This window comes from Thamnophis elegans, chromosome 8 (genome assembly GCF_009769535.1).
Source record: "Thamnophis elegans isolate rThaEle1 chromosome 8, rThaEle1.pri, whole genome shotgun sequence".
NCBI lineage: Eukaryota > Metazoa > Chordata > Lepidosauria > Squamata > Colubridae > Thamnophis > Thamnophis elegans.
This window is the reverse complement of record NC_045548.1, coordinates 23,717,033-23,739,375: the sequence shown is the minus strand read 5'-3', so window position 1 is coordinate 23,739,375 and position 22,343 is coordinate 23,717,033. Positions and strand designations below refer to the sequence as shown.

The 22,343-nt window shown below is 35.9% G+C and overlaps 1 protein-coding gene across 2 annotated transcripts; it reads right to left on the bottom strand.

The window, feature by feature from the left end:
• Positions 1-1,556: 1,556 nt before the first annotated feature.
• Positions 1,557-22,224, bottom strand: CEP76 (centrosomal protein 76). 2 transcript variants are annotated; one of them, XM_032223365.1, is made up of 12 exons: positions 22,057-22,224; positions 20,147-20,302; positions 19,252-19,333; positions 18,144-18,368; positions 16,536-16,721; positions 15,496-15,593; positions 14,186-14,314; positions 9,997-10,188; positions 8,542-8,708; positions 7,545-7,878; positions 4,049-4,266; positions 1,557-2,459 (listed from the first exon to the last, which is right to left on the bottom strand). In XM_032223365.1, the coding sequence occupies exons 1-12, from the start codon at positions 22,117-22,119 to the stop codon at positions 2,321-2,323; spliced, it is 1,989 nt and encodes a 662-aa protein (XP_032079256.1). In that variant the 5' UTR covers positions 22,120-22,224; the 3' UTR covers positions 1,557-2,320. The 2 variants fall into 2 exon arrangements, with proteins under 2 accessions (XP_032079256.1, XP_032079257.1); XM_032223366.1 differs by lacking the exon at positions 22,057-22,224 and adding an exon at positions 20,813-20,846.
• Positions 22,225-22,343: the final 119 nt, after the last annotated feature.

Below are 22,343 nucleotides of genomic sequence, written 5' to 3'. Positions count from 1 at the left end.
TATTTCTAGATTCTAGACCCTGTTCACTAAATGCTGAAGTACAACACTGCCAAATCTGGTTCCACCACAAAACCACGCTCGACTAAACCACGTCGCTGACATCATCAACAGGGCAACAACAGCGCGGAGACAGAAGCACGCTGTAAACCCTAAACCTAAAATTAACCCCTAAACCTAAACCTAACCCCCCTAAACCTAATCCTAAACCTAACCCTTAACCTAGCCCTAAACCTAATCCTAACCCTTAACCTAACCCTAAACCTAACCCTTACCTTAAGTTGAATGGGCTTGCTTTTAAAGCGCTATTTAAAGCGCCCTTCTTTCTCCGCGCTGGCTGTTGTCGCCCTGTTGATGACATCAGCGACGCGGTTTAATCGGGCGTGGTTTAGTCGAGTGCGGTTTTGACGGGTCACGGCCAAATCCATAGCTCTGTTCATACAGTCTTTATCTAAAATTAACCTAATTAGTAGTTCACTCAACATATTTCTGAATTTTCATAGCATACTAAGTGTAAATTATTCTCATGATCTAGATTTATAAAAACATGTTGGACTGGAATATAAGTAGTTAATTTATGGTTCAATGAGTTGTATGAACACAACCTATATGAAGAAACAGGCAGCATAGGCAATAAAACCTACTCAATCGGCTACTGAAGATCTCTTAATCTGAGTGCTTCCTTCCTTGGGCTCTGGAACTATTATTCACTATGATTATTAATATATTTACTAAATTATGAAATGCATAACTAATATAAGTAGGCACGCAATATTTCCACGAGCAGGCTGAAGACTGGCTTAAAGCTATTTATGAAAAGCATTGGCTTAGTCTTATTTTTCAGGAATATCAACAACATAAACAATGATATATTTAATTGCAATATAGAATCAAAATCTGAGTTGTAGATTAGCTGATCTTGAGTTATAATGGAACTATGCATATTCATATCACAAACCCATTGTCCATAACCCCTATGGATAGACAATCTTTTCTCCATTTGATTTTTGCGACAGTGATGGCGAACCATTTTTGGCTCGCGTGCCATAAGCGGGGGACCGCAGGGGGTTCATGCGCAGGCTTGCCGCACCCATAATGCAATGTGCGACATGCGCGCACGCGTGCATGACAGGTGCAACCCCCCCTTTTTTGCATGCTTTTTTCACCCTCCCCAGGCTCCAGAGGCTTTATAGGAGCCTGGGAAGGGCGAAACAGCCTCCCACTCCGCCTGGAGGTTCCGGAGGACAAAAATACCCCAATGGACAAACCGGAAGTCACTTAAAAAAAGGCTGAACTCCGCTGGCCAGCGTGTGCATACGCGCTGGCTAGCTGACGGGGCAACGCCTCGCACGCCCTGACAAATGGCTCCATAGGTTCGCCATTCCAGTATTACAATATGATTATACAGGACGTTCCCTATCACTTCAGTGGGTTTTCAAAAGAAAAACTCTCTACATTTTACTGCTTTAATTTCGGGTTGGGGGTGTTGTTAGAAACCTGATCTAGATTTTTACCAATTTAAACTTCTGCAAATCATTCATTATTAACACAGATTTTATTCCAATAAAATATATAAAATACATTATACAATTTCTGTCATGATATACAGTATAAAATCACACAGATCAATTCTAACAGCATAGCAGTATCCTTTATTAGGGACCCACCATATTGTATTCACATATTTGTCTTTAAAATCTCCTGAAACCAGGAGTGATAAGATTCTGCTGCCAAAATCTGGAGGCAATGTGCTCGAATTTAAGTGGCATGATTTTTGTTACTGATGCTGCTTTTATTCAGAAGAGAATGGGTTGAAATGGGGAACGTCTAAAGAGGTTAACTCTAAAAAATAAAAATCAGCACTTTTTTTGAGCTGAATCTCGGCCTGTTTGCCTTTTTTCCCCAGGATTTTAAGGATGGGAACAATTAGCATATAGAAAACAATCATTTCCAATTCCTCCTTTAATTTAAACTGGACCCAAAGTAGTGATTCCAGGTGTTATTTTGGTTTTTTTTTAAAAAAGACCCTAAAATGTCAGACATCACATACTGCCTCCTGTAGTTCTTTGAAAGCCAAGGAAGCTGAATGGCAATGCCAATACCCTCCAACACGAGGGCAACCCTCCATAGCCTTAAATAGTTTCTTTGGTGTATACATCTAAGTAGGCATAGAAACTGTCCATTAAAATCAATCCCAATGAATTCTATTTAACCAGGTTTGAGACCAGGAATAGCCTGCATCCATAACACACACAAATATTTGACTTTCTATGAGGTTTATATGTAATAGCACACAATTTCACCCAAATATGCAAACAATTTCTTAAAGTACACAACGGTATTTGCAAGCAAGCATGATCCAAACAGCACACGCAGATTCAGGATATGTGAATACTCTGACACGAACTGCAAGTCTCACTTGGTCCCCTCTACAGCACAGAATTTCTTCACAGAAAGGAGATCTATTTGAAGAAGCAGATACATGAAGCATTACTGTAATTTGAAATAACACATACAGTATATGTTGAGAATACTAATTATTACACAAAAAGGTTAACTTATTCAAGTTAGTTTAGAATCACATTATATAATAAAAGATTTGAAAGCAATGGGCCATTTAGGCCATCAAGTTCAACCTCCTGATTGGGGAAGAATTCAAATGAATTGGGCAACTGGCCTCTGCTTGAACAAAGCAATGAAAAAGAACCTTCTGCATTTCTGGATAATTGGTTCTTCTCTCCATTAGGAAGTTTCTTTTAACTGTCATTCAAAAATACCTTCACATAGCTGTAATCCATTAAATCTCCAGAAAGAATAGATCTTAATCTATGTGACATACTATTAAATATTTGAAGAATGCTCTCATATTCCACTCTCAGTTGTCTTTTCTCAAAGCTAAACATATTCTCAACTCCTTCAATCTCTTCTCAAAGGACACATTTTCTAATCTTTTGATTGAGTGTGTTTCAAGCCAGGAAAAAAAATCATAAACCCATCCAGCATACTTAACTAGCTTATTTGCATATCATAATGTACATTATTATGCTTCCTTACATATGATTTAAAGCCTTACTAACCAGGCTCACTGTGCTTTGAACACATTTATCGATTTTATGAGCTATGATCCATCTTGTGGCAGCAGCCCATCATCTATATTACTCAAACCAGGTTCCCAGAAGCCAAATTGCAGCTGTTGACACGATTTGCATAGCCAATCAGATTTTTTTTTAGTTCAATAAATTAATATTCAATGCAATAGCAAGAATGACAGTTGTTTGGATTCTGGCCTTATCCACTGTCTACACCTTCTCCTGAACTCAGACCATGCATAGAGGAATGGAAGCAAATATCCTGTCAATAGTGCCAAAGCATACTATGGCAATAATATCAAAAGCTAATGACAGGGTCAGGAGAACTGGCAAGCTTACTTTCAATTTCCTGGTTCAGGTCATATATCAAAGTAATCAAAGCACTTTCACTATTAATAAAAAGTCTAAATAAAATGGAAACTCAGTATCACTCTGAAGCTCTTAATAACCTCAGCAAGAAATGAAACAAATTTTCCATATCAAGTGGTGATGGTATTCCCCCACAAAAGTCTTGTTACCTATGGGGAAGTACATCCAAACTGACTTTATTTCTGCTAGCTATGAATATTGCATTACTCTAATGTTATTAGATTTTTTGTCCTGTTTCTTTTATATATAACTCAAGGCAGCAACCTCATACTTCTGCTTCCTATTTTCCCCACAACCACCCTGTGAAATAGGTTTAGCATGTGGCCCAAAGTCACCCTGTCAGCTTTAATGCCAAAGGGTTGCATAGAAATCAAGTCTCCTGGTTCAAGTCTCCTGGTCATGTTTCCTGGTTGAAATCAAGTCTCCCAGTATTTTAACCACTGCACTGAACTGGCTTTCATAATTTCATTGTGATCCCTCCAATTTTCTATTCGGTTTGATCAGATATTGAATCGGATATCTTATACAGAATGATGATATCAGACCAGTATCTTAGATAAAAAATATATTGAAACAAAGGAAACAAGTTTTACCGTAGACATGCAGCAAATGCTCTCCTAGCATTTCTATACACAAAGTGAATGGGAAATCCTTTGAATGTATGACCATCTGGTACAGCCCTCCTGATAATATCTTGAAATTCTTCATTTCCTGAAGAAATTCCTGTTGTGCGTTCAAGTTCGTAGGCTGCCAAAGCTGGTGATAAGAAATAAGATAACTGATCGTCCCAAACTGTTGCAAGAGCAAGATCCTGTACATTGACAAAACAAAAAACATAAAAGGAGTTGATAATTTCCATTAATTATAAGAGATGGAATAACAACTAATTTTGCCAGTTTGTCTTTAGAAAAGGTTACAAAAATAACTCACAATTTAGCTAGTTTTGTACTCTCTCCTCACATACCGTATATACTCGAGTATAGGCCGACCCGAATATAAGCCGAGGCACCTAATTTTACCACAAAAAAAACTGGAAAAGTTATTGACTCGAGTATAAGCCTAGGGTGGGAAATGCAGCAGCTACCGGTAAATTTCAAAAATAAAAATAGATACCAATAATGTTTTTGAATATTTATTTCAAAGAAAAACAGTAAACTAGCGGTGTATTCAATGAAATGCTTCACTCACCTCATGATGCTGATGTCCCGCTGTGATGATGATGTCCCGTGCAGCCGCGGGAGCGATGTCCCGCCTCCTATGACACACGGCACAGTGATTCCTATCATTGGCTCACTGTACCAGAGGAGGTGGGACATCGCTATGTGGCTGCTTGCCATAACAAGGAGGAGGTGGGACATCGTTGCAGAGCGGCAGGAGGGGGAGGAAGGGGAATCGTAAGACAGCCCTGCATTACATTAGAACGTGAGGAGGGGGGATGGTGCGGTGCGCGCTGCGCGGCAAACTGACACAGAGGGAGGGGAAACTCACAGGGGCACTGGGCCATTCACGAGTGTCACCCAGCGGCATGGCCCCGCCCCTTTTTCTCCTCCATTTTGGGCAAATTTTTCACTGACTCGAGTATAAGCCGAGGCGGCTTTTTCAGCCCAAAAGTGGGCTGAAAAACTAGGCTTATACTCGAGTATATACAGTAATATTTTTAGTTTACAAATCTGAATTATAAAACAAAATGTCATATACACCATGATATCTATAGGGAAAATAGGTAAAGGGAAAACTATCACTTCTTTGAGTCCTTATTCTGTACTATTAAACTTTGTCATTTGAAAGCAACCATTATAAAGACATTTTCAATTTTACTATTGCAGGTTATAACTGTTTGAAATGCATGTTTGGTTTTCTTAAAACACTTGGACAAGATCAGAAGGTGAATGTTTAAGAAAGAGTTCATCACTTTTTTTCTGATAGAAGGCACTTTCAAAAATGTAAAAGTACAGATGGCCAAATTCTCTTGAAGATTGAAGAACAAAAAGATATTATGTTGTTTTGTAAGGTTTAGCTGGAAATGTGCAGGACAAAATGGGTCTAGACCACATTACAAATTGCAAACATCATAAACTATGTTTTATTTAAACAGCATGTTGGTGTGTGTGTAGAGAGAATGTTCTAGAAACAAGCCATATATCATTTAGCACATAAGTACTTTGAGCATTGCAATTTTTTAATGTACAATAAGAAAAAAAAAATTAACTGTCTTGATCTGCCCCCTAGTGGTGTAATTTATGTCATGGAATCTCTGGGCTCTAAGCCTCTAAGCTTCTTCAGTGACTTTGCCCAGCAAAGAGTACCGTAATATAAAATCTTCAAGCTTTACCATTCTATCCGGGATTATGTACAAATGAAACCTTTTCATCTTTTCTATTATATTATTTAAGATACTCAGAAGAAAAATCTAGGATTATGTGAAAACCCTATATTTTTTTCTTTCAGTAAGGCCAAAGATTTTGAAAGAATACAATATATTTTGTAAATAAAAATGGTGACAGCTCACAAAGTTTACTAGGTACAAATAGAAATGCCCAATATTTCCATAGTAAGGAAGATAAAGCAGTAATGATTAATTTGATTACTTTATTTAAAGAGGAAAATATGTTCTTATTTGGATATCACTTCTGGAATTTGTGCTTGTGGAGAAAAAAAATGAAACTTTGATCTTGGTTTTGTTGATTAGAAAGATTTCGTGTTATAGAAATGGGTAGTTATATATTAATGTGTAAAAGCAAAAATTTGAGGTTGGAGTCTGCTTATCCTCTACTGTGCTAGGAAGAGTTGGAAGTCAATGGCCCCTTTTCTTTCTTTTTCTCTTTCCCCTTGTATCTCAAACCCTCTTTCCCATTTCCTTCCTTGATTTCCTTTTTTCTTTTCTTCTTTGTATTTTATATAATAAAAATAAAAATATGAAAATCATATGTTCATCCAGATCAGAGGTGGGTTCCTACCAGTTCGCACCAGTTTGGTAGAACCGGTTCGTCAAATCTACCAAACCGGTTAGAAGAGGTTCCACCAGTGGACCCGGAAAGCAGGCCACACCTACAGAAGAGGTTCCAAATTTTTTTGAAACCCACCACTGACACACACAGACTCACACAGAGAGAGAAAGAGAAAGAGAAAGGAAGAAAGAAATAAAGAAAAAAAGAAAAAAAGAAAGAAAAAGTGAGAGAGAGATGAAAGAAAAAAAGGAAAAAAGGGACAGAGAGACAAAAGGAAGGAAAGAGAGAGAGAGAGAGAAAACACATGGATGGCAAGCCACTCCCACCAGGTCACATGGCCAGCAAGCCACTCCCACAAAGGAGGCCACACCCACAGAGTAGGTTCAAAAAATTTTTGAAACCCACCACTGATCCAGATTAAAAGGTTAATAACTATACAAAGCAATGCTCACTACTGTAAATAAACTTATGAATGTTATAATAAAGAGGAATTCATCATGTGCTCTTTTTATTTTTTTAGAAAAATAGTGAATTGATTCCAAAGGGGAAAGGGGGTGGGTAATGAGAGCACAGTCACTTTAACATAATTTCTCACCTAACAGCCACTTCGCTCAGCCCCAAAGTTGCCAATCACAATTGTGGTCACTAAACAAGGGGTATCTGTACTATTCAGAATCAATTAGAATATAGATATACATTTTCATTTTTAATTTAACAATAATGAATTGTTGTCAGGTTTACTTAAGCAACTCACGGAATATAATTCATTATCCCTTGCCAGAATAAGTTTCAATCCTACTTGACTCTGGCTGTTCTGAACAGCCATAATCTCTTAAACATTAAGCTGTATGAAAAAGATTTGAGTTGATAGCGAAGTTACTGAGTCTGACAGAAAACAGGTCAGAGGATAAGAGTACACTGAACCAGTACTGTTGTAGAACCAAGGACAGAAGCTAAAATAGGAGCAATTTAAAAACCAGAAGAAGCATTTAAGATACCTACATGCAGCAATTAAAACTACAAAGGAAATATGAGGTAAATTTTAAAGAAGCATACACTTGTTAACTTACAAGTAAATTGGCTTTATTTTTAAAAAGTAAATGTACTTATTTCATAGTGCCTACCAAATAAAGATACTTACTTTCCTATGTTCCACGACTAACATTCTAAATTGCAATTCTAGTTCATTGCTTGCTGATGCAGCATCAGTTGTGGAACTACAGAGAGGAGGAAAAGATGGAAGTGCAGTTGTGGCCCCTGGAGAACACACAGATTTGATTGCTTCTCCACTCATTGGTTTCCATTTGGATTCATCATGCAAATCAAAGATACAAATTTCTACAGCATCAGAAGGCTGGCAGTTTGCCAAAAACTTCTGATGGTTGAAGATACATCCTATTGTTCTGTAAGGATATAGTGCCTTGGGTTGCTTAACATTTGGGGGATCATCAGGTTTGATGGGATTGTGGATGTACCTAAAGAACAAAAGACATGCTTTAATACAGCAAAAGTTAAATTCAATTTTAAACTAATCTAATGGATTGGCTTTTTAGTCAACATTATATTGGCAAAGATGAGTTGCTGATTGTTCAATTTGGATTAAAAATACAGGGATGGATTCAAGAATACATTTTCATTCAATACATCCATAAATACATATGCAAACTCAAGAGCTAAGCCTGAATCTCTGTTCTTCATTTCATAATGCAGTTTTTCATCAGGACAGTTAGTTATCCTATTCTCACGCTTGCACTTTTAGTCACCTTTCATTCTTATGCCACCAGTTTTTCACCACAAAACAGCATTTCCATTGTGAATTTGCCCTGAAAAGATGGATGTTGTACTGAAACACTGGTTGCCTTAAGTTCTTGATAAATACACAATGAAGCCACCTAACCAGAATTTTGCCACTTATATAGACTACTGAGAATCTTTTGGAGCTATACATTTATCCTCATGGACTGTATATGTGGCCAAGTTGCTGACTTTTGACTGCAAAATAGTAATTATTTTGCATGGCATTTTAATGAAGTAATATGTTCAGTTTGAACCGAAACATTTTTGTTAAATAATAATTTGATCTAGTGATTGGTTAATTCTGATATTTGAATTGTCATAACTTGCCATACTTTTCTTACCTATGTCCTGTTAAACTCTCCCAGAAAGTAGTTATTCCATCAGTCCCGTAAGTCATCACCCATGTGTGAGGAGTGCCTTTAGCTTTTGTTCCTACGCAAACAAATGCTTCCATCCCAAATCCCAACAGAAGACTACACAAAAGGTTAGCGTGATCTTCACAGTCACCCTGAAGAGGAGATATATTAAAGGTAGAACACAAACTCGTAAGAACTATTTTTATTTTTTTACAAAGTAAAACTTACAATCTAATTACAATGTAAGTTGCATATTATAATTAATGTAGCCACTATCTAAGAACTATGAGTTCTTGGCTCAAACAAATTCCCATTATTTATCATTATAAATATATAGGAATATGTAAAATGTTCTCTTCCTTTACACAGGAAGTATTTCCTATTCTGGAAGATTGATGTTTGTAAATGTCCAGATTGGTGTGATCTACAGAAAAAATGAAAGGTTGCAAAATAATTTCTAAAACAGAACATATACACACATCTACCATTAATCTAAATTTATACATTACCAACAATTTTATTACCATCCAGGTCTCCCCTGAACCATCCCATTCTTAAATAATTTAGCATCTTATGGAAATAAATTTTCTGCACTATTTTTGGAATACTTTAAACTACTTTCACTTTATTTCTGAAATTTACTTCCCTTTCCAGAATATCAGAATTTGAATAGTTTCAGCATGATCCAAAGGGAAAATGAAAGTTTCTACAGGCAGTCCTTGAGTTACAACCATAATTAAGCCTGTCCATCACAGTCATAACTCATGATGGTTGTAAAGCAGGTCTGTCATGTGACCAACCTGCCCCTTTTTGTGGCAGTTGTTAAGCAAACAAATGGTTCACTACGAGTACAGTTTTGCCCAAACCCAGAAGTAAGTGTTGGTTTGGGGCAAAATGTCTTAAAATGTGGTCATGTAATTGCAGGATGTTGCAAATGCGGCCTCCTTGCCAAGTTGGGGTGATGTAGTGGGGGAGGGGGAACCAACAGAACTTTGAATCTGGTTCATAAGTACCCCAAGTAAATCGATCAGAACTTGAAAGAATTATCTGTAATGCTCTTTAGGTTTTATTCCCACATAGTTTGATTTTGCATATTCCTAGTTAACAAGATGTTACTGAATATATGCTATTAGAAATTGATGCACATTTTTATTGGAGGAGAACTCAGAACTTATTACTAAAAGGCAAATACCTCGTTATTTTATATCGGAAATATGTGCTAGAATCTGTTCCTTATTTAGCAATACTAGGAAAAGGCACACATTGAACTTTGCTGCTTAACTATAATTTTCTTTGGGTCTATACTATAACATGTAAAATCATCTAAACTGCATTGCTTCATCAGTTCAGAGGCATGATAAATTTTAGTACAGGGCTTCTGGATGAAAATTGGTTGAACTATGAGTTAATAATATAGAAGAATTTAGATTTAAATCATACCTTGTTTCTACAGAGAAAGGCCAGAAGAGAACACCATTGTTCTTGTTTACTGTTTCCTCCCCCAATGATAGGGGCTTTTTCATAACCGATCACGTTGACAAATCTGGCAGCTTGCCGAGGTGTGTCCAGAAGTCGACCTGCTCGAAGTGGCCTAATATATGAACATACTGGCCTGTTTATCCCATTTTCATCCTGAATGTAAAAGGTGTGTGTAAAAGTACATTAAATCAAATACGGTAAACATCTGCACGCTTCAAAAATTATTATGAAGAATCAGGATGAAAAATAGCTGCCACTGTTTTAAGGAACTCATTTATTTGCTACTGTTTTTCCCAGGACCTTTCGCAAACTATCTCTCCTTGTTTAGCTTCTAAATCTAGATAAAGTCATATAGGAGTTACAACCTCTTAAGATCTTAATTAATTTTAACCCTTAAAAAAACACCTATATATAGCTTCTCTCCCCATCTCCTCCTCCCTATCCAGTTGCTTATTTCCTGCCTCACCATTTTTGGTATAATTGAAGCACAGGCTTCAACTTCTGCAATTGCCACCCAGCATATTCTCCCCCCTCCCCCCCAATTTTTTCTGCTGGAAATGTGAGGGTTTTTTTGTGGTTTTGTATAAGAGAATAATTCACTATATGGATAGGAAAGCAATATGGCCCCTTATTTTATTCCACTTTTTTAATCTACTAGTGACAAGCAATTATACACAAATGTGACACATGCACACATTTACTGGAGAAGGAGAAAGCTTCAGGATTAGTTTCAGTAGTTAATTTGGTAAAAGTTGATAAAGCAAGGAACCTAGTCATTGTACAAGAAATTACCCTGCATTTACAATGATTTTTCTGTCTAGACTTTTTTGCAGGTGGGAACTTAGAAGTGCCCTGCTTTCATATAAATACTACAGTACCTAGCTCAAGGTTTTCTAATATGCTACATTGGATTCAACCTTTGAATCTTGGTATCTCTAGTCCTAGTCCTAGTCCTAGTCCATAATTCTACTCCTTATTTGACACTGGTTTTGGTAAACAGAAATGAAAGGAATTTCATTCATTTTTAAATTATCTGTATTTATATTCATCTATCTACATCTATAGATTATATCAAAAAGATTGTTATTAAGTGAATAAATTGTAGAATTTTCATCTCTGATAGGTTTTGATTTTGTTTCCAGTTATGTAACAAATTGGAAAAATTATATAATCACTCAGTATTTAATTATAATGCAACTTTACTATCAATTTTTCAACACTTATACAATGCAATATAAGGAATGTATTCAATTGTTGTTAAAAGCTACTGTGTTTCCCCGAAAATAAGACAGAGTCTTATTTTCTTTTGACCCCCCCCCCCCAATAAGTGCTTGGCTTTATTTTCAGGGAAGTCTTATTATTTTTGGGGTGCAGGAGGCGGCAAGCGTTGTCATCTCATGTCTGCTGCTGTGTTGCAATATTTTCAGGAAGGTCTTATTTTTGGAGAAACAGGGTAGTAGATTCATTATAGCAAAATACTAAAAAGATAAAAATTCTTCTTTGGATCAATGGTTTTTAAAAAGTGTAGTCGGAAATAGTAGTCGTTAAAAAAATTAGGCCAAGTTTTTTCTAGAATCAATATGCATATTAAATGAAAATTAAAGTACAACTGCATACATACAGAAATAATTCATCAATATTCTATATAGCAATGCTACCTTTAGATTCAAATGACTATACTTGTTCTTTGATTCCACAATTGCATTTTTATACTTTTAAACAAATAATGATACTGTAAGGACAATATTATTTAACTGGGCAATATACAGACAGATGTTGACTGTTCTCCCTACAGTGCTGAGCACCATATCCCCACATTATTGATATTCTTTAATCTCCAGATCATCTTTGAAAGAGCACCAAGCAATCATCAAAACTTTATCACTGGATTCTCTTATACTAGTCTGAATAAAAGACAGTGATTGCTTTAAAAAAAGAACAGGTATGTTGAGATAAAAAGTTGGAATCAAGGCATTTAAAACTTCTACAACTGTAGATTACAAATAGTTTTTCCTTCCAATGCAGTGTTTAATACGTAAATCATAGTCTATTTTATAATCATCTTGCAGATTTTCATGTGTAAATTATGTAAGTTAAATTCAAAGGTAGGTGGTATTGCTGGTGTTTTGAAAGAGTATTTTGGGCCCTGATGAACAAAGTGTTTGCTTATTCATAAATCAGCTGTCTTAGTGGGTGGGTGATCATGCATCTTCAAAACACATTTACTAAAAAGTAAACAAGTGAGGATGTTTTCTTTTACTCTAATTAGTCCAGGAGGTTTACTAGACTCCCAAGTTACTTCCTATATTTTTATAGGAAGATGATCACAAAATACTCTGCTGAAGCTGTTTACCTTTTTAAATTTTCTAAGAATGCTTAAGGTAAAGGTAAAGGTTCCCCTCGCATATATGTGCTACTCGTTCTCAACTGTAGGGGGCGGTGCTCATCTCCATTTCAAAGCCAAAGAGCCAGTGCTGTCTGAAGACGTCTCCATGGTCATGTGGCCGGCATGACTAACTGCCGAAGGTGCATGGAACGCTGTTATCTTCCCATCAAAGGTGGTCCCTATTTTTCTACTTGCATTTTTTATGTGCTTTCGAACTGCTAATTGGCAGAAGCTGGGACAAATAATGGGAGTGCACTCCATTACACAGCACTAGGGATTTGAACTGCCAACCTTTCTGATTGATGAGCTCAGCGTCTTAGCCACTGAGCCACTGCATCCCTTAAGAATGCCTAAAGGAACACTTAAATTCAGTTTAAATTATTTTCTTAACCCTGACTCCCAAAATGCCATTCAGAAAAAGAGTTTGGACAGGCACTACAGAGGAACTATCTAGGAACACTGAGGGACCCAATATGCATATGCATATGAAAGAAGAAGAAAAAATAACAACTGGTCTATTTGCCTAACTTGGTACTCGGCAGATGATTTGGGACTGAATTTGAAACCATGCTATGCAAAAATTCAAACATTTAACAGCCATACTGATAGGAACTGTTAGGAACTGAAGCCTGGAACACTTGAAAGCATAGGATAATATAATCCATGAAAATAAAACTAAATAGCAGCATTTTATTTATCAAAATAAAACTAAATAGCAGCAAAGAACCAAAATATTTCAGGTTTTATACTGTAGGACTTATGGAGATAGCTTTTAGCAACTATTAGGTGAATACAAGAATACAGCATAGCCATGGAAGAGAGTTGGAGGTGAGAAAAGAAACTCAAGAGTATTATACCTTTTTGATATAAGAAAGAGTATTAAAGAGTATAACATTTCTGTCAGGTTTTTGCTATTATATCGTATCTATATATAATTAAGTCTCATGTTTGATAGCGGTGAAATTACAACATAATTTCATTGTTGTAGGGCAACAGTTATTGAATTAAGGTAACTCAAATGGGCAATTTACAGAATGCTACCAAGGACCATGGGAACGAAATTTGGGGAAATTGTGGCTGCTTCAGCATCATCACATCTTCTGACTACATTTCCCAGAAATGCATAGGTTGCATTGTACAAGGGAAGAGGAGAAAGTGTTGTCCATGTCCACCACTTCTGTCTGGTACCTGTACTCAACTGGATGGAGGCATAGAGACTGAAATCTCCAAAAAAGGAAAGTGAGTGGGATGTCTACTTGTGAGATAGGGTTGACTGGTACTGGTGATGACAGGTCAGTCTTCTTCTTCCCGAGAGGGGACCCTTGGAAACATGCTGGGTGTATTTTTCCTTGTTCTCTACGGCTTTGTTTCCCCTACCTTCCGGAAAAGAACAGGCAGTTCTGAACATTAGCTGAGGAGGGGGAGGAGTTATTTCTAATACTCACTGTCAACTTCCCGCAAACAACATCCATGGGGAAGTCGTCAGGAAGTTGGGAATTTCTCCTAATCCCATTGCTTTCCCCCCCATACATGGTCATTTTGTTTATGTTTAGGTAAGAAATATCTCTGAAAGGATGACCCAGCTGGCATGGGTTAGTAAATAACTAAACTAAAGTTCCTAAGATTTTGTGGTGTCTGTTTCCTCACTGGCCTAACTTGAAAGGCTAACATATATTGAGTTCAGGGTAAATTTGTTTCTACAGCCTTTTATTCACATATTATATGAACTGTGAAGTCTAGAATATGGAATGGCATATTCCATACCTGGGCAAATATTTTCACTAGTCTTGAACTGTGCGAAGTCCTGATCTGTAAGTATTCTCTCCACCATTGCTTTGCATACACAAGAAACAAACGTTCCTTTTCTGCTGTTTTCTGCCGTTCTAAAGAAATCTGTAATTGAAAAAACAATTACATGCTTTACTATATTTTTCATAATTCTTTTCTGAATTCAGAAAGTTTCATCATAAATCATAAAGCATATGCCCTGCTAGTGGAGATTAAACTAATAGCTAGTATAAACATCCTGCTAAAAACAAAATACAGTAAATATTTATATAATTCAAGGTATAAATAACATGTCCTAGTGTTCTACTGTAATTAAATCTGAATGTCCTTGGTTAATAAAGTGTAAGATACATTATTATTATATGGTGTACTTATGGCTGAGTAACAGTGAGTAACATTTCAAGAATGATTAAATCCAGATTGATTGATCCAGATTTCTTGTTGCATAACAAAACAAATAATACTTTGCCAATAGTATATTTTTAATGATATTGACCAATTTTCAGAAAACTTTCAAAGATAAATTTTCCTTCTCATGAAACTCCATGCTTTTGCTCTGGCTTCTTTTACTACAAGATTAGGCAAGAATTATCAAATACATACAAAATTAGAAACAGTTTTATTGTTTAGGACAAATTTGACAGTACCATCTACCACATAAATTGGCTATTTGCCACAGAAAATGTGAATGCTTATGTGATATTTTGAAAAACATTGCAGTTAGTCATTCTATGTTTCATATTCACTTTAACATTTATTACTTTAACTTTGATTACAGGTAGTCCTCGACTTACAGTAGTTCATTTAGAGACCATTCAAAGTTACATGGCACTGAAAAAAAATGACATGATCACAACTGTTGCAGCATCCCCATGGTCATGTGATCAAAATGCAGACATTTGGCAATTGTCTCACATATTATAGTGTCCTGGGGTCACATGGTCACCTTTTGTGAACTTGACAAGCAAAGTCAATGAGAAAGCCAAATTCACTTAAAAAATCATATTACTTATCAACTGCAGTAATTCATTTAACAACTGTGGCAAGAAAGGTCATAAAATGCAGCAAAATTCACTTTGCAACTGTCTCACTTAGCAATGAAAATTTTTGGCTCAATTGTGGTCGTAAGTTAAGGACTACTTGTATTTAGGAGGGAGACCAGAATGTTTCAAGAAAACTACATGTTTAATAATACACACATATTAACTTGTGAAATAAATATTAAAATGTGCTTAACATTAAAATCAGCCTGAATTGTATTAATATTACTGTTAATTAGAACATACCTGAGTATTAACTATTTCCTGAGAAAGAGTCTTGTTAAGTTTTGGATAGATTTCAAGTTTGATATTAAGTACTCCAACAGAAACCTTTGATTCTGAACCTTTGAACCAAAAGTTATAGAAGAACTTTTGAACTTAAGAAAATAGACCTTTTACTAGATCAAGCATTGAAAATATATACAATGTCTATATACAGTATTTCTTAAATTTATAACTAGATTTATCATTATTAAATGTGTTTGAAGCCTGGGAGACAGTTTTCCCAAAGCAGAAATTTAAATTTGAATAGGATCAGTTTGGACTATTAGCAATCAGCAAAACAAAGGCAATAACAGAAAAAGGTCCAGCTACACTGATTAAAGAATGAAGGGAAGATCAACAGAGAAATTAGCATATCTTTCAGAGTATAAGATGCATCTTTTTCCCTCAAAAAAGAGAGTGAAAATCTGGGTGTGTCTTATACACCGAATACAGCATTTTTTGCCTCCCAAAACTCTGCCCCCTTCACCAAAATGGCCGTGTAGAGCTTGTAGAAGGCTTTCAGAGAGCTCCTGGGGGCTGCGGAGGGCAGTAATGAGCAAAAAACAGCACTCTATAAGCTTCCTAAAGGCTATCCATGCCCCCCTTTTTTAATGAAAAATGGGCCATTGCTCGTTTTTGGGGGCCCCATCCCTCCCAGGAATACTCTGCAAGCTCCCTAAAGGCTATTCATGCCTTTGGGGGGGGGGGGGAAACCGGGCCGTTTTTGGGAAGTTTGCAGAGTGCAAAAAATTTTTTTAAATTATTTTCCTCTTCAAAACCTTGCTGCGTCTTATACTCCGGTGCGTATTATACTCTGAAAAATACGGTAGATTTTCTGTAGTTGTACCCTAAGAAGCCATTCTGTTTTCTCCTACATCTATAAATGTTATTGCTAAAATTCAAAAAAAGTACTTTTGAGAACTTTCTTCTATGAAATACATTTTCATCACTATTAATTCCATTTTTTCCAAAGTTTCACCCAACATCATTTTCCCCAATGTTAAAAGAGGTTTTAAACTTACCTACACCAAGAAGTTCAACTGCTACATTTGTTATCTTGTTTTCTGCACTAAGGACAGATCGCCATTCTAAGAAATAGGATGCTACTAATGTGGTCTGACCCGAAGTGTCTGTTTTGATCAAGACAATATGCACTGGATCACATATGGACAGCATAGTGGTAGCATCAACCATTTTGCATCCATCACCTGTCAACATCACATCCAACTACAGTTAACTAAAAACTCCAATTAAAAGTGCTTCCCATTCATATTGCTATGTTATCTATGTAAGTTCATTTAAAATTAATAAAGAATATTCAGCATATACATGACATAATATTACATGAAAGTTTTTATCATGACATTTCATCAACTATTTATAACCAGTTTAAATCATTTAGAAAAAAAGCTGGGATTGGAAGTCGGGAAGGAAAGATAAGTTTTGATTGAAAAAAAGGTTAGTAGGGAAAGAGTTAAGCACCTTATTCTCATTTGCTTTTCTTCTACCAAGAATCACTGAATTAAAAAAAGAAGAACCAAATTCACTATAACGAAGTAGCTAGTTAGCTTGCTGTTTCACTGCATGATAATCCACAATGGGAAACAGTATTTCTGAATAGGTTACCAAGTTTTAAAAACTGGTGAAATACTAAATATGCTACAGAAACTTTCAAAAAGGAGGAGCACATTGGAATTCAGATTACATTATATGAGAAACCAAGTAGTTCTATTTATAGAACAAATTTATGGCTCTATTCATTAAAATGTTTAAATCTTTATGTAACAAAGAAATCCCCGAAAATGCCATCTTGTACAGCTCAGGAATAGACCCCATCACTTTTTCGGAAATTTATTCCAGGTTAAACAACTTTCTCAGCTTCCACATCTAATAATATTTATGATATATAATTTTCAGTACTGTAAAAATATACAAGTTGATAGATAGTAGAAATACACCGAAGGGAGGAGCAGAGGGAAAGAAGAAAGAGGGGTAGAGAGGGTGGGAGAGAGGATCGGAGGGAGGGTGAGATGGAAGGGAGGGAGTGTATTGGGAGAGAGGAGTGATAGAGGGGGAGGGGAAGTAGGGTAGAGGGGAATGTTGGAGGGGAGAAAGGAAAGTTGGAGGGGGGTGAAAGAAAGGGTGTATGGAGGGTTGAAGTGGTATATTGGGTTTTTATTTTGGGGAGTATTGTTGACAAGAATGGCTGTGTTTATTGTTCAATGTTATATGGCCCCGGTTATGCACAGTATATATGTGACTGTATGAAATGAAAATGAAAATAAACATATATATATATACATATATATATATACATATATATATATCTACATATACATATATATATATATATATATATATATATATATATATATATATATATATATATACACACACACACACACACACACAAGTAAAATAAGAAAGATAGAAAAAAGAAAAGGAATGAAAAGAGAAAAACATAAAGCTATACCTTCCACCTTCTATCAAATAATTATCCATCAAAAAGTCATCAATTCAATCTTTTCTTGTTTCAACAAAAGCCCATATAAAGTTTGTAGTCTTTCAGTTTTAAAAAAATCTCATTTTTTATAATGTTTAGATTCTAATCAATGTACAAATTTACTTACCTAAAGTATCCTTGTGTACTTCAAGCAAAAAACCATCGTTGAAATCTGGTTCACAGGCACACGGAACAGGTTTAGAGCGGAAACGCTGGTTCCGGAAATGTAAGTAAAGAGTGAAGGTAGAACAAGTTTGACCAGGCAAAGGTTCAGGTTCCTGAAGATGCTCTAGGAAAGCTTTCCCCCCAAGAACCTGAAGGTAAAGATATCTTCGTGTTGGATCAATATTTGCTGTAAAGTATTGGAAAAATATAAGGTAGTACAAATGCTAAGTAAAAATACAGATAGCAATTTTAAAACAATGAGTAAGATCTTCAGAAGCCTTAAAAGACTCCTTTTAAAATAAGCATGTGCTTTACATTGTTCAACTAATATTTATTTTAAATGTATAAGTTACTTTCCTATCAAATCTATAATAATGTTGCTTTTGACCAAATTGTGACTTATTTTAAATGGAATTACAGAATTGTATTATTTAAGATCTAATAATCATATTATGGTATATTTTATAGGTATACATATGATATTTACTTATTAGGTGAAAGATTAAGATTACAGATAGTCCTTGCTTAGAAATACTGGTAGAAACTGGGATGAGATTTCAGTAACTAAGTGGTTATAAAGAACAATGTCACCTGACTATACTCTTTAGCAATGGCAGTTCTTGCTTACTATCATTAAACAAATCCTTCATTAAATATGACACCATGTGATTACCATTTTTGACCTCCTGCCTGTTTCTCCATTGAATTTTGCTTGTAGGATGATGGTAATGAAGGTTGTAAATGGTGATCATACAAATGTGGGATACTGCAATTTCATAATTGTGAGCTGATTGTTTAATACCCAGAACGCAATCAAGTGACTGCAAATTTTGTAGGTATGAATGAGGACTGGTCATATGTACTACTTATTTAGCACTATTAAATCATCATTAAACAAGGACTACCTAAACAGAATTGTTTCGATGTGAGATGGGAAATTGTATAAACGAACACATTTACATAAGGATGCCCAAAGTAAAGAGGGGAAAGAAAATGAAAGAAGTGTAAACAAATCACAGAATGAAAATAATCTTATCATTAAAGTTTTATTAAGATAATATGTAACATACTTTTTTTCAATAGTGCTGGTTGCCTGTCAACAAAGTGTGTAGTTGGTTTTGCAGTGGAAATTCTTTCCCTGTCGTTTATGTCCTATAGATATAATTTTAAAAAAATTAAGATCATTTTCAAATCAGATTTTCTTAAAATTCTGTAAATCTTTCTTTTTTGTTTTTCTTAATTTTATTCTATCAAATATCCAGCCCAAGGATATAGCTTTATGATTCAACATAGCTGGTTATTCCAACACCCATAAACAAATAAACTTTTTGGTATGCATTTTTTGAAATATGCACTAAGTAAGAACATTCTAATATTTGCATTTCAGCATGCCAAGGTATTTTATGTTCTCTTATTTTTTGGTTTAAAAACTAGTATATTTGTCAATAATTATAGACACCAAATTTGCATCTATTTTGAACACAAGAGGTTGTAAAGAGAAATAGGATGCTTATTTATCCATTATTGTTTGGTGAGAGAACACTAAGTGGTAATTGTGGTAGAACTTTCTCACTTCTATTAAATTCAGGGATGGAGAAATTTGTTATGCTTATTCTCAGCCTTTAAGTACTCAGTGAGGCCGAAGTTGTCATCTACTTTCTGTCCCTTTTTTGAACCTTCTGCAGAATGGATTCTTAAAAATACAAATGAGATTAGCAGGCAGAGGCAAGTTTATACCAAAGGTGGCAATATGCACCAGGAACCCTAATCTATTAGCTATTGTGTTTCCAAATCAAGCTGCATTTTGTTCCATTTCACTAAAGAAACAGGATCATTTATATTGTTTTAGATAGTTTTATATCACAAGAACCCCCAGAAATTCTTTCTTCAAGGATAGCAATAATTTTATTATGTTCATTAATATTGTTCCAGAATGGGTTTTTTAAAATGCCAAACTGTACTCACAGACACAAAGTTGAGTTCTTTCACAACATCATCAATGATTCCTCGCTGTGTTAAGGCTTTCATTAGATCTTCTTCAGATAATTGTTGATGTTGAGGTGCCAATTCTTCTCTTATGGTCTCAGCAAGAACTGCTCGAATCCTGCTATGAACATCCATCTAAAAGGAAACATCTCTGTTAACAATTCCTAAAATATATTCTACTCAACATTTCAAATAAGTCATTCCAAAACGAGCAGGATAATTTCTAGATGAAATTAAGTTCAGATTGGATCTTTTATCAGTAGAAGAGCTTATTCCAATGTACGAGGGGTATAGGCATCCATTGGCAGAAGAATAATATTTTTGGCCATTCACCCTTCCTTCAGCATCACCTCTCTTGTTGCTCGGCAAGATCTTATCAGAACTTTTCAGCATAAGTGCAAGTGTAGAGCTACATTGGAGCCAACCTACACCATTATTTACATTTCCACTGATTATTTTACTGACTTGTATGTGTTTAAACACATATTTTTTTACAATTGAAAATAAGCTTTTAGCACCAGGTTTACAATTTTATGTTCACTTTATATGTAGTTACAAAATGGGCTCAAACAAGTTTTTGGTCAGCTTATTTATTCTACTAACATTCTTTTTTTCAACTATGATTACAGGTAGTCGACAACTTACAATTATAATTGAGCCCAAAATTTCTGTTGCTAAGTGAGACATTTGTTAAGAGTTTTGTCCCATTTTACGATCTTTTTTTCCACAGTTCTTAAGTGAATCACTGCAGTTGTTAAGTTAGAAACATGGTTGTTAAGCAAATCTGGTTTCCTCATTGACTTTGCTTGTCAGAAGGGCACAAAGGGTGATCACATGACACCAGACGTCTGCAACTGTCATAAATATGAGTCTATTGTCAATCTAAATGAAATGAAATGAAACATTGTAAGTCAAGGGCTACCTGTACTAGATCAACAACTACTAGCTGCATTCCAAATTTTCTTTTGTACATTTATAACTGGCATTTTTCCAGAAGTGAGGCTTTAATTTTAATCTTCACCATCCTGTATCAGTCTAGTCACAACAGTGCATTACCTCTTAACTCAATCATTCCACCAGGCCACTTTCTTTCTGTCATTTCTTTTCAAATTCATCAAAACAAATCAATGGCCAAGTTTAAGCACTGGGTTTATGCAAAAATAAAAAAAGGCATTATGTAGTCTGAGAGCAAAATGCCCCCAAGGTCTCCTTCTTATTATTTTTGGAACTATTTCTAATTATAACCGCTAATCACAAAGTTTCCTTCTTTTCTTTATTTAGGAAAAGTTGTGATGTAAGCCTTAAAGTAGAGACATCATCATTACAAAACAATTTCCCCAAGCTTTCCTGCAAAAGTCCAATTTCCCTTTTCCACAGTAGTTCATTGCCCCCTCTGTTAAATGTAGTCCAATCCATCACAAAACATAATAAAAAATAGGCTTGCTTCTGCTAACACAAACCATAGTTTATGATCCTACGTTGTCACAACTTGCCACAACATTCTAACCTGAGCCACAAGCGTCACATTTTGACTTAGCATGCAAAGCAAGCCTCAACATTGCCTTGATTTGATGAATCAGAATGCTGCCCTGGAAGAGCTGAAGAGCATTTAAAGACTTCAAATGAACAAATAAAAACAGGTTAGAATCGCCTTCCTTAGAATTGCAACACTGAGTTCGCATCATCAATAGGTAATATATTTCTCTCTAGTGTGAACAAAATTCCCGAATTTAGTTTTATCGTTTTCTATGTGGGCGAAACCGGTCAAGAGATGGGGGGGGGGGGAACTATGATTAAATTAATCTTGGGCAAGTTGTTCTGTTGTGAAATACCGCCAGTGAGATCAGACTCAGACTAGAGCTGGGGTGGTTAAAACGAAAGACCTTCACCTTCGTCAGCTGCTGGTGAATGATTTCCTTCAGTTCCGAGGCTTTTTCTGGCGGAAAAGCCATTTCCCCTAACTGCCGTTACAGACAGCAGAAACCACGTCAGTTGCCGAGAGGAAAACCCTTCGCCATCTCCGGCAACGCGGCCCCAAACCGCCCGCCCTCCCGCTCACTGGCCCGCTCGCGCCCTGCCTCTGCTCTGCGAGCACCCATTGGTTCAATCGTCAGCCAACCGGGGCCTCTGACGCCGCACCCCTCATCTGGGCAGCGGTCTTTCATCCCAACCATCT